The sequence below is a fragment of the Oryza brachyantha genome, chromosome 11, assembly GCF_000231095.2.
Source record: "Oryza brachyantha chromosome 11, ObraRS2, whole genome shotgun sequence".
In the NCBI taxonomy this organism is placed as follows: Eukaryota; Viridiplantae; Streptophyta; class Magnoliopsida; order Poales; family Poaceae; genus Oryza; species Oryza brachyantha.
Window position 1 is genome coordinate 1,589,777 of NC_023173.2, and position 12,036 is coordinate 1,601,812.

General features: G+C 42.0%; 1 protein-coding gene across 2 annotated transcripts; it reads right to left on the reverse strand.

Moving 5' to 3' along the window:
* Nucleotides 1–1,065: 1,065 nt before the first annotated feature.
* On the reverse strand, nucleotides 1,066–5,279 carry LOC102701949 (L-galactono-1,4-lactone dehydrogenase 2, mitochondrial). Of its 2 annotated transcripts, XM_040528773.1 has the most exons (7): nucleotides 4,625–5,279; nucleotides 3,630–3,880; nucleotides 3,333–3,515; nucleotides 2,781–3,183; nucleotides 1,967–2,107; nucleotides 1,554–1,589; nucleotides 1,066–1,466 (listed from the first exon to the last, which is right to left on the reverse strand). In XM_040528773.1, the coding sequence occupies exons 1-7, from the start codon at nucleotides 5,222–5,224 to the stop codon at nucleotides 1,419–1,421; spliced, it is 1,662 nt and encodes a 553-aa protein (XP_040384707.1). In that variant the 5' UTR covers nucleotides 5,225–5,279; the 3' UTR covers nucleotides 1,066–1,418. The 2 variants fall into 2 exon arrangements, with proteins under 2 accessions (XP_040384707.1, XP_040384706.1); XM_040528772.1 differs by having other exon boundaries at nucleotides 1,066–1,589.
* Nucleotides 5,280–12,036: the final 6,757 nt, after the last annotated feature.

Here is a 12,036-nt window from a genome sequence, read left to right on the forward strand (position 1 = left end):
AATGAGAGGAACATATCCACAAGAAACGTCCAGAATCATCAAACCAACAGCGTCCAAAGAGTTGAACGACATGAGAAAAAAGAAGGAACTAAAAAACGCTGACCTCCGCACGGTGTGATCGGCGCCGGCGCTAAACCACGAGGAGTCATCGTGGAAGCAGCAGTCGAGCACGACGATCTAATGCTATCAATGAAGCACAATCTTTCTCGCTCTCGTGGGGTTAGATCACCATGATCGAAGAAACAGCGGAAGGAGGTAGAAGGTTATAGTTTAAACGTGGGCGGCGTACGTACCGTGCTTCTCGGCGGCGATGACGACGGCGCCGGAGATTAACCGAGGCAGGACGTGCGACTGGGCTCCTCCGTTCTCCGGGCGGCGAGGGGGATCGCGACGGAGATCGTGACGGAGGCGGCGGCTGAGGCGGGGACGCCTGGCGGGGCCGAGGCGGCGTCTGGCGTGGGCGACGGAAGCGGCGGCCGATGCGGGGATGGAGGTGGCGGCCCATGCGGAGAGGGAGGGAGCGGCCGATGCGGAGAGGGAGGGGGCGAAGGAGGCGAGGCGGCGACGGAGGCAGCTTCCGGAGTGGGCGACGGAGGCGAGGGCCGAGGCGGCGAAGGACGCGGTGACTGAGGCGGCGATGGAGGAGAGCAGATGGCAGGCGGTGGGGCTGGAGGAGATCGTAGGCGGTGGAGGATTTGAGCAGGGCGGGACACTGCGAGGTGGGTAGTTTTATCTGGGGCGGATGCCTCCTAAAGAGTAACGGAGGTGTGCGAAGGTAGGCTCAAGCGTTGATTCTGCTCGTGAGCCGTAGATTCGATGCAGATGATTTTGTCAATCCAATAAGTAAATAAGTAAACTGAGCTCGTACGCCGTAGGATAGAAAACTCAACTAATAACGGACGAAACACGCCCCAAACTACTCAGCCTACTCTTCGTTGTTGAACTCCACCAATCACAGTTCTACATGAGCTAAATGCAAGCACCAGTAGATCTTTATAGAATAAAAACAAACACTTTGGTTTTATAAAAGCAAATTAGGCTTGGAGCAGAATAGAGACAGAAAAATAGACAGGCTAAATCTTTACTTTCTTGAAGAGCATCAAATGGTTTTTTCTCGTACTTTATTTCTGCTGGTGTACATGCCATTTCTCTCGATACAAAACAGACCAGGGAGTTTTCCAAGTATGAATCCAGGGATAAGCCTGAAGCAACAAACACGTCAATTCAGTACTGTGTACTGACTAAACTAAGCACTGACCCAAGAGGGGGACCACTCAACCCTTCACCACTACAAAGAACTTAATTCTGCATATCCAGTAATGTAATATAAACCACCAGGTACCAACAAAATTGTAGTTTTCGCTATTGATTTGAGTATCCGCGACATCTCTTCAAACATGTCAACAATCAGAACAACCTTACTTGGCATGTTGAACAGCCTCCGTTACTGGGAAGAGCTTCTCTAACTTTGCATTGGAAAGAACCTTGTTAGGGTCAAGCTCCATGCGTGCTTTGTTATATTCATCTACTGGGAAACGCTTCCTCAATCTAACCTGGAGTTCAGCAAGTTCATCCTTGTCCTTTGGAACCTAAATAGAGAAAGAAACGTTGATCAGTACGTATGTCACATTGCAAACAAAGCTGACCGGGCAGTGGTATCATGCTACTATCTCCATTTTATATTGTAAGACTTTCTATCCTTATTTAAATTCATTCATTGATGAATGCATATAATTTATATATATGTGTCTAGATTCATTAGCATTCATGTGAATCTAGTCAATACTAGAAATTCTTACATTGCGAAACGGAGGGAGTATATTGCTATGCGTGCAAGATAGGAGGCTATTCTTTCAAAATTAACATGCCTGATGTTAATTTCAACCATCTCTTAATCAATAAACTATACTAACATACGCTAAACAGTAGCTGCCTAGATCTTGCAGCAAGCAGTGAAAGTTGGCACCTCAATTTTGGCCCAGTGTTCGTATGCAGAATAACCATCCCATAGATTTGTTTGCGTCATACTTCTGTAATTAAAAAATTCCTCTGTGATTTCCTTCCTTTGGCGAGCATCCGATGTTGGGAGGTACATTATTATACCAACCTGCACATTAATCATAATAAATTGGGTCACTAACATTAATGTTACAGGCTATAGAGTGAAACTGCATAATGTTTTGTGACATTTCTCAAAGAAGAACATCAGTGTTACATGAACAGTGTTGAGAAGAAAATCTTGAGAAAAATTGCCTAGCATATTAAATATTGCTCAATTTTGGCTTATACCTTAGAAATTGTGGAAATGACACAGTAGATGCTGCAGAGCATGTTGACAGATCATCTATATTGAAGTTGAAGAAAAGATTTTTCATACATGTCACAAAGACCATTGAATCAAATGGGGGCTTCCTTCGAACTACATATATGCTGAAATTAGCAAATTCCAAGTGCAACCAATGTGGCAGAACCCATGAGAGCAAATATCCACAGGTTCTTTTTCTATTGTTTAAATATGTCATAATATATTATAAGAAAGACTACCTATATCTATATGAAGATATATTTACAATCAGAAATGCTAAAGGTATAGGCAGAGTAACTATCTGCCATCTTGTATATCAATCGTCCAGATCAACAGTTTAACTAAGTTACCAACTATTAATTACAACAGAAAACAAATTAGCAGCACAAGATAAAAACAACCTGACGTATATGGTGGCAACAAAGAATCATTGATTGATATAAAATGAAAAAAGGTAACGCGTAGAGCAAATTACCCATGAAAATATGTCATCTTCTTGAGAGCTTGATGCTGGGCTCATGGGACTCCTGCTGCGGGCAGTCCAACGCTGCTCAATAGGTGCAGGTGCAGGTATATCTTCCTTCTCAATCAACTGCAGCAGCTCCTCCATATAATCTAAATCTTTCAAATTAGGCTTTGCTAGGGTCCCTGCAGGGAAGCAGGTTTCAGAAACCCACTGTTGCCCACCACAATCAAAGCCTAATATCTCATCACTCCAGCCCATCCGATAGCCCTCTGACTTCTTCCAATACTCAGCTTCTGCTTTGTTAATTCTGATCACATGATCTTTGTCTAGAGGATCAAGGGCAAGTAATCGATCCCTCAACTCAGTGAATGAAAGCTGATCTACTTCTGGGTCATTACTTTCTGCTTTAGTTCTGAAAAGCATCTACAAGATTACATTAGCTAGAAACTAATGGAATGTTATTGCTGAGTAAAGCTAGAATATTTAGTAAAAAAAGTCCCATTGTGCAGATCAGTGCATAAACCTATGATCTGAATGCAGTGCATATTGTTGATGCAGTACCTATATTTCTTCAATGACTCACGATAAAGATCACGAACATGCTGTATAGCTTCATCCTTTCCATATTTTGAGGTAAACTTTGGAGTTCTCCACCTTGAAGGAGGATTGCATTGGACAACAACAACTGTATCGGTATATGGAATCCATAAGTACTTAATATGTTTATTTTCAGAGAGCCATTTCCTGAAAAAGGAGAGGTCGAAAGAAAGTCAGTTTTCTCCAGTAAATGATGAAAAAACTGATAAACAAACCAATTTCAGACATCCATTTTTAATTATCAGAATGAGTTAGAAGTACTTGTGATTTTTCTTGACTTCATCTGCACTGGAAACGAAAGTATGTTCAATAAGTTGGTGTCTTTCCACACATTGAAGAGTAACTTCTGCAACAACTCCAAGACCACCAAGTCCACAGCGAGCAAGATAGAATAAATCAGGATCCTTCTCCCTTGACAACTCTATTGTCCCCTTGGAAGGGGCAACTAATTTCATGCTAATAACTTGTTCGTCAATTGGTGGCAATCTTGCACCAGTGCCATGGGCACCAACCTGCAATCAATCATGAAATGGATGCTGAAAGTTAGCTGTACAGAAATGCACATGGCCTGAACTGCATGTTAAGTCCCATCTAATGTTACTGGTTTCAATAATAGTTCTCTATACCCCCTCCACCAAAGCCTCAATCACACCTTCCCTAACAAGCTTAAGCCAACTTTCATCAAAGGAAACAACATACAGTAGATCTTATTTCAATCATTTCAACAGCATACTCGCTAATGCTTATAAGGTAGCCACTCATTCCATACAAGGAACATATATGAGGTAACGGAATGACAAAATAAAAAAAGTTATACTTCTTGTCCAAATAGAAGAAAGAATAATAACTACGAAAACTTTCAGTATATAGGAATGAAATGTCATGTTAAGAATGAACAGTGAAAGCATTTCTAATTTCCACCAATTCCTGTTAAACGCAGAACAAAATCACAAGATTGTAGAGAAGAGATAACCGTGACTCCTTTGATTTGTTACTTTTTGTTGGATGACTATTTTCTAATCAGAAAGCCTCACCATGTCACCAATAAACCAATTTATTTGTGAAAGCCCTATTGCTGTTAACTGAAACAAATTTTAGTACATTATCCAGCGAACTTGCCAATTATAACTTGTACCGACTGGTAAACACATTAATTTCTTACAATTGATCCTCCAATACATCACTATAGTAGACAGCAGCAAAATTCAAGAATGATCCCCCCCCCCCCCTTTTCCAATAGAGGTTACAGAGCTGACCTGAATGATGCCGCCGACCTGCTGCTCCCGAATGGACGCGAAGTTCTGCAGCGTGAGGCCATGCTCCCGGAGCGCGTCGACAAGCTCCGCAACGCGTATGCCGGCCTGCACGGTGACAGTCTTCTTCTTGGCGTCGACGTCGAGCACCTTGTCCATGAGGGCAAGGTTGACCATGCCGGCGCGGGAGAGCGCGAGGCCATTGGGGGAGAGGCCGGACCCGAGGGGCCGGAGCTTGCGGCGCTCCTTGTGGGCGGTGGCGAGCGCGTCCTGGAGGGCAGGGAGGGAGTCGGGCTGGAGGAGGACGCGGGTGTGGACCTCGTGAGTGGCGCTCCAGTTGGAGACGGCGTGGAGGTCTTCGGGGAGGGGCGCGTACTTGAAGGGGACGGCCTTCTTGTGGAGCGCGTCGGGCGGAAGCGGGAAGGAGTAGTAGGTGGCGGCGCCGCAGCCGAGGAGGAGCAGCGCGTAGCCGGCGTACTTGCGGAGGTTGGCGTCGGAGGCCGGGAGCGGGGACGAGGCGGAGAGCGCCCTGACGAGGTGGAGATGGTGGGAAGGGGAGGAGGTGCGGCGGCGGAGGAGGCCGGCGAGGAGGAGGTGCCGCATCTCGTCGCTCGCCGGCGGCAGAACCGGGATGGGACGGGACGAAACGCAGCCACCTCGTCAGAATCCCCCTAAGCTGCAAGCCCATATTGGCTAAAGGCCTAATAACGAAATTTCAGTGGGCCGAAACTAGCATGACATGGCCCAGAAATTTGTATATTTAATAAATAATTTACAAAACTATAATTTTGTTTCCCAAATTTATAAATCTAGCCTCCCGCCGTTCTCCTAGAGGGCGGAAAGATGGTCGTGACAGACGGTGGGAGGGTCGCCAGGGATGGCTGCTGACGGCGGTTGGGCATTTTTGCGTTTTAGCTTCTTGCCATCCACTATAAGGGTGGCAAGGTGTGGCAAGGAGGCAAATTGAAAAAAAACGCCCGAGCCTGGGAAGGTCAATTAGCTTTCTTGGATAGAAAATAGCGACGGTTAATTTATGATTAAATAATTACATATGTTATATATATATGTATTAAACCGTGGTTTAATCGTCTGATTCACTATCTGACCGTCCTCATGCGTGCGTGGCAATTTAGCAATTTGCCGACCCAACTGCAAAACTGCCATTGCGCTGTCATTGTCCGTCCCCGTCTCTCTCCCCGCTGTCTGTCATGTCAGTATGTCATCTTTCCACCCTTTAGTACTTTATTAGTGTGGCAGGAGGTTAGATTTATAAATTTTAGAAACGAAAATATAGTTTTGTAAATTTTATTAAATAAAATTAAAAATTAAAAAAGTTCCCAACCGGTCAGCAACCTGAGGTTTTGGCAACTTGAGGCGAAAAGGCTATTTGGTGCACGCGCACGAACATATTTAAAAACAAGTATTTTTTTACTTTATATATATATAATTTATTTTTTTATTTTATGTGTATAAAGTTTGCATGTGCATAAATTTTTTAAATTAAATTTATATTTATAATGTTTTGTGTATATATAATATTTATATACATGTAGATTTTTTATAGAGTTTTTTGTGTGTATATATATGTATGTATATAAATTTATATGTCTAAAATTTATATGCATAAAGTTTATTAGGACATTCTGTAAGTCCTAAAGAAAAAAATACTAGAAGTCATATTTATAAACTAATAACATAATTTAAATATATTTTTTATTATAATTTGGATCGTATCTTTAACAAATATGAATGAACGAAGTAAAAATCATAGCCCAACTTTGGACCTCTTCAGTATTCACATGATTTCACACTGAAGAATGAACACTTTACAAACTGGTATGACAATTTTGACTCGACGTTCGCATAAGCTTGTGATTTCCTGATTTCCCATTGCCCCTGTTGGGCTTTAGTATTAGGCCCTTCTCCGATGTATTCTATTAATAATATTATACTACCAGTAGAATTAATCTGAGCCATTGATTAAAAAGTTGTTCTAGTAATTAGTTAATTAATTAATTAGTAGTATTTTGTAATTTAAATTTTTTGACAAACAAAAATGTAGCTCACAATTAAAAGACAATAATATATCTTTAAATTTCTGCTACTTCTAATATGATATTAATAGTATAATTTATCATAGCCATTCGATAAAAATAAAATACACTCGAGAGGGGCTCCTATCAATTAACGTTTTACGAAGACGCGTATAGATCCCGGTTTCATTGCATTCGGGTAACTCAAGCTGTTTGTCTGTTACGACAACCGCTCAACTTGCAGAGCAATGGGCACTGAAGTAGTAGTAGTACCTAATCACCTTTTGTGTACGTCGAATAGTTAATTTTGCAGTCAGCCATTCAACCCACTTTGTACTTTTGGCCAATTTTCGCTGAACTTTCGGTGTTATTCTTGCCTCACTTTCATGCCTTTTAAACTTATAATAGAAATGACCAATCAGTTGACGCGTACACTATAAATCTGAGAAATCACTCTGTTCATGCGGTGTTAGTAGCTCAAATTTTCGTGCATTTCGTAACATTGTCTTTCTTCTTTGTTGCAGCCACACTATTGTCACTGTTTTTTTTGTCTGTAGACATGTTCACTAGAAGTCTGCTCCTTCAAATAACGAAGTTGTTCCTGCTACCTTTGAATTTTCTTCTCAACGACAACCACCGTGCACAGTGCCGATGCCGATCATGTGAGCATTCTGAAAAGGGAGCAAGAACAGAGCTCACGCATGGCGATGTTGCTGTGGTAATGGCAGAGCTTGGGCTCTGCGTCAATGAGGATGGCAAGGAGCGACACTTGGTAGACGGGGCTCTCGCGTTGCTGGAAGAGAAGCATGCGAACTGGGAAGAGCTAGAGGAAGCATTCAGCGTGTTCGACTGCGACGGCGACGGATTCATAAGCCCCATGGAGCTGCACAACATGATGGCGAGGTTAGGTTTGCAACAGGACGCTAGCCATGGGGAGTGTGAGAGAATGCTCCACGTTTTCGACAAAGACGGCGATAGAATGATCGACTTCGAAGAGTTCAAAGTCATGATACAAGGAGCTGTCTGAGGATGGTTCGGTTTGTTGCTTTGCCAAGTAATGGTAGCTGAGCTGAACCATTTTGGTGTTGCTTAATTACGTTGGTTTATGTTCTGTTACTGATACAGCTTTGCCGGTATATCTCGTCTATATATCAATTTACCGAGTTTCTCCTTATCACTGTTTTGATGCACATGACAGTAATGCATCGACAAATCAGCATATTTTTTTGTGATTAGTACATTCAGGACTATATCCGTAGATTGACTAATTTCATTAAGCTACATCCTGGTATAATTATAGCACTAAATAAAGTCAGTCAGTTGTCGAATCAATAAAGAAGTTGGGCCAGATTCTCCACATGCTAAGTTAGCGAGCCGACTGCAGCCTATAAGCTCCGTCTGGTAGGCCGATAGCGTCAGCCCATTATATTTGGTCAGAAGAAAAAAAAAAGAAAAACTAAAATTTTTGCCATAGTGTTGACGCAGTGGCTTCATGAGTAGCAGCGCCGTCGAACACCCGCTGAACCGCTATAACATAACTTCCTGCATGCTCTTATCATTTTTTTATTTGACAGTATTAATTTTATAAATTTATGTTTAATCATTCGTCTTATTTAAAAAAATTATATAGTATTAATATTTTTATTGGTATTTTAAGTATGTCTTATATTTTTGCATATTTACATAAATTTTTTAAATAAAACGAATGACCAAACACACATCACCCCTATATACATACCAACTTTTTATATACAATTTTTAGCATATAATCTCTAGATATACATATTTCTAATATAATATTTTTAATGTATATATTTTTATACTAGATACTTCATATATTAAATTTGTTTCGATGTATACTTTTTCTGTACATAAGAAATGAACTATCTATGTACAAAAAATAACATGTTAAAAGTTGGTATATATAAATTTTCTAGGATACAGATCCGTTTGTATGGGTTAAGATGAACATGGGCGTTCGTCCATTATACCCACCGGATAAATGCTCAATGCGCGCTCGAGGAATTGGCGCTTTGAGCTCATATAATCCGCGCCAACACTGCCCTGATGAGACTGCCGTTTCCTTGGTGAAGGCCATCGAGGCTCCGCACCAGTCCAGTCCAATCTGGGCGAAACGACGGAGCAGGAGCTGCGCAGGGGTGCGGCTCGAGGATTTCGTGGAGGGCGGCGGGCAAGCTCGGGATGATGCACTGCTCCCACCCTTTCCATCATACTGCCCGATCTGCGCGCCGCTTTGTGATGCCAGATCGAGCAATACGCTCTCGACCAGCAGCCGGTGGTCCGCGAGATCGAGCGTTGATCGAGTGTCACTGCTCGTTCAACTGATGCCGTGGCTGCCCATGCGAGTGTTCAGCTAAATTTGTTATCTGAATTTTCTGTGAACAAATCACACCATGTGCTGCTGATCAATCCCAGTAATGCCAGTGCACTGTCAAGAGCTAGCATTTGGACCCTTTTTTTTTTTTGTCTCCTATGCATCTACGACAGCTCGCCCTTGCGGAAATTGTTACCTGATGTAAATTTTTATTCGCTGCTGTTGTTTTCATACGTGCATGTACACAACAGTCTTCAGTTGCACGCACGTACGAAAGAGGAACCTGGGCGTTTCACTGATCATGCAACAGTGCAAACAGAATTATATGGACCATGATGAAACATGCATGATCTTTGCATGTTTTTTACCTGACACGAACAGACTAAACTAGTGCATGATCATGAAAGTGTATTTTATTTTTTTTATTTTTTGCAAGGAGGTAATATGATAATTAAGTTTGATATCTAACAAGATTCCATGATAACTAATTGCAGGTGACATGTGGATTTAAGCTGAAAGTTCCGAATATGAGGTTTAAAGTTTAAAATTTGAGGCCGAGAGTTTTAATTTGGATTTGAAAATTTTGAGCCGAAATTAGAAAGTTTTGATGTCACGTATCTTGGCCCCACCTCTGATTAGAGCCACCAGCGCGTGCTAATCAGCAAAAGCAATTAAAAGAAATCCTCATCAATGTATAGAGGAATATTTCCTGCCTTTGTATTATAGACGAGTGTACGCATCCGATTCCAATTCTTCTATGGGAACACATTTTTTACTCTCAACAAAGAAAACATAAATCGTTGAACCATGGCATGCACAAGCTAGATTGTTGGAGCATGATATCCTACCTCCCCTCCTATTTGGCCGAAATTCTACAAGCAAGTGCAGAATATAGTACTCATGCTTGCCGATTGAGTGAGGGCAAGCTAAACAAGGGCATATTGAGCGGTCATTGGGGGAGGGGGAGTATTTGGTCCATGGTCATGAGTGATACCTTGTACGTTATGTCACTTTGAAGGGATATCCCCGATAATTACAACGAGGGGACCATCAATCAAATGCACATAATAGCTCAAGCTTGAGGTTTATAGCTTATTCTGCTTGGAGCAATTTAACCCAGAGGAATATGAAAAACAGAGAAATAGAAATGCAGACATATATCCATCCATATGATTTTTTAAAAAAGGTTTGAGTGGATGAAAATTTTTATATATTTTCTCTCTACAATTTGTAGGAAAGAAAAATTTTCATTGATTTTTCTATGCTTCATTCCTATAAATCAAATAACTTTTATAGGAATTAATCCTTAGAAATCTAAATCTTTTTTCTCCAAACTAAATAGACACTTAGTATAATAGACTTTTACCACTTATACTATAGCTTTTGAGGAACAATTATGTAACTTCTCCATGTACTCCTTAGGGCTAGAAAGCCAGGTAAAACTCAATGGAATGAGAAGTTTGATTCAATTTCCACAATAATAGACCATTTGCATAAACTCGAATTCATCCAACTAGGATAGCAAAGAAATACCATTCTGTCACTTTTCCTCATTTTCTAGTTATTGGCGTCAGGTCGCAGCCACATATCTATGAAACCCAACCAGCGAAAATTGAAGAGTACACTGTGTACACAGATTACATACTAACGTGAAAGCAGAAAAAAGAAACGAATCGTTTTAACTCTGAACCAAGGAAAGAAAATTTGCTGCACCATTTGAACCATGACGTGGAAAAAGCTCAATGGTTGCACCACCGGTCAAGCGTGTTATGCTATGTGTACGTGCATGTGAACAAGTCGGTCAATGCAGTCAACACTAGCAAACCCCCACAAGTGTACCAGTCTCGTCTCCCGTGTCGTCCTCGGTGGTTCTCCAGTTCTTGCCGCGACGAAATCAGCAAGCACAGACTCGGTCTTGCAGTCCACTACTCTTCTGAGAACTTGGCATGAAAAATCCTCCGCGAACTCGACGAGGCAACGACGCGCTCCCAACGCGCAGCGGCGGGGGTGCAATTTCCTTGTCCTGTGCGCAGCCGCAGCGACGCGCAAATTTCCTGTGATTTTGTTGCCGCTGCCTACCGGCCGGAGCCCATGGATGCATTGTTAGATATATAAATATATACGGTTAGAGATAATAGATATATACGGTTAGAGATAACATAGTCTAATAGAAATTCTAGAGATAAAGATAAAATCCTAGAGAGATACGATAGAATATTTATTTTGTGCTCCAAGTTTCTATCTGCTATATACCCTATAAATAGACCCGTGAGAGCTAATGCAATATATAACAGATCATATGATTTCTCTCTCATCCAATATTTTTCACATGGTATCAGAACCTAGATCCTAACACTAGCTGTCGAATTTAAGTCAACGCTGGCGCGCCGGCGGCAGCCCGCCGCCGGCGAGCCCATCCAATCGATTCAATGGCTGGCCGATCATCACGAAGACAACAACGCCAGCCCATCGTCAATCTGTGAATGACCGATGAGCAACGCTGGCGGCAAGATGTTCGTGCCGGGCGTTCAATGGCAAAGCCTATGCTTGCCGGCACCTGCGGTTCAACAGCAAAGACAGAAGCTATGCTTCGATTTCCAGCACAAAAAGCCTCCGCCCGGGGAGTTCGAGCCAGGTGCTCGATGCAAGACGGCGTCCATCCATGAGAAATCAAGCGACAGCACCATCGATCATCAACCACAGTGCATGCATCTATTTTTTTGTCAATTAGCTACATAGCTCCATATATTATTCCTAGATTAGATTTTTCCTAATAATTAGTATTGGATCAATTTTTTTAGCCACCATATATCATCTATAGATTAGATTAGATTAGATTAGATTAGATTAGTTTTTTCTAGCTTCAAAACCTCCCAAATTCTAGCGGCAAAAGCAAAGGTGCGGTGACATCGATCAACCAACAAGCAATCACTACATCAAGCAACCGACGTTTTCACCAAGTCTCCACATCCACCATCAACATGCATTGAAATAACACCGCCGATAGTCTACATCAACATGGGAACAACACGCCGCCGCTTCGATGG

Bases quoted from the DNA above. Each gene is read 5' to 3' on its own strand.
- LOC102701949 (XM_040528772.1), bottom strand. From the start codon at position 5,224: ATGCGGCACCTCCTCCTCGCCGGCCTCCTCCGCCGCCGCACCTCCTCC. The intron at 3,184-3,332 runs GTACTGCATCAA...GATGCTTTTCAG, and splicing joins GAGTCATTGAAGAAATATAG to AACTAAAGCAGAAAGTAATG. The intron at 2,108-2,780 runs GTAATTTGCTCT...ATTAATGTGCAG, and splicing joins AAGATGACATATTTTCATGG to GTTGGTATAATAATGTACCT.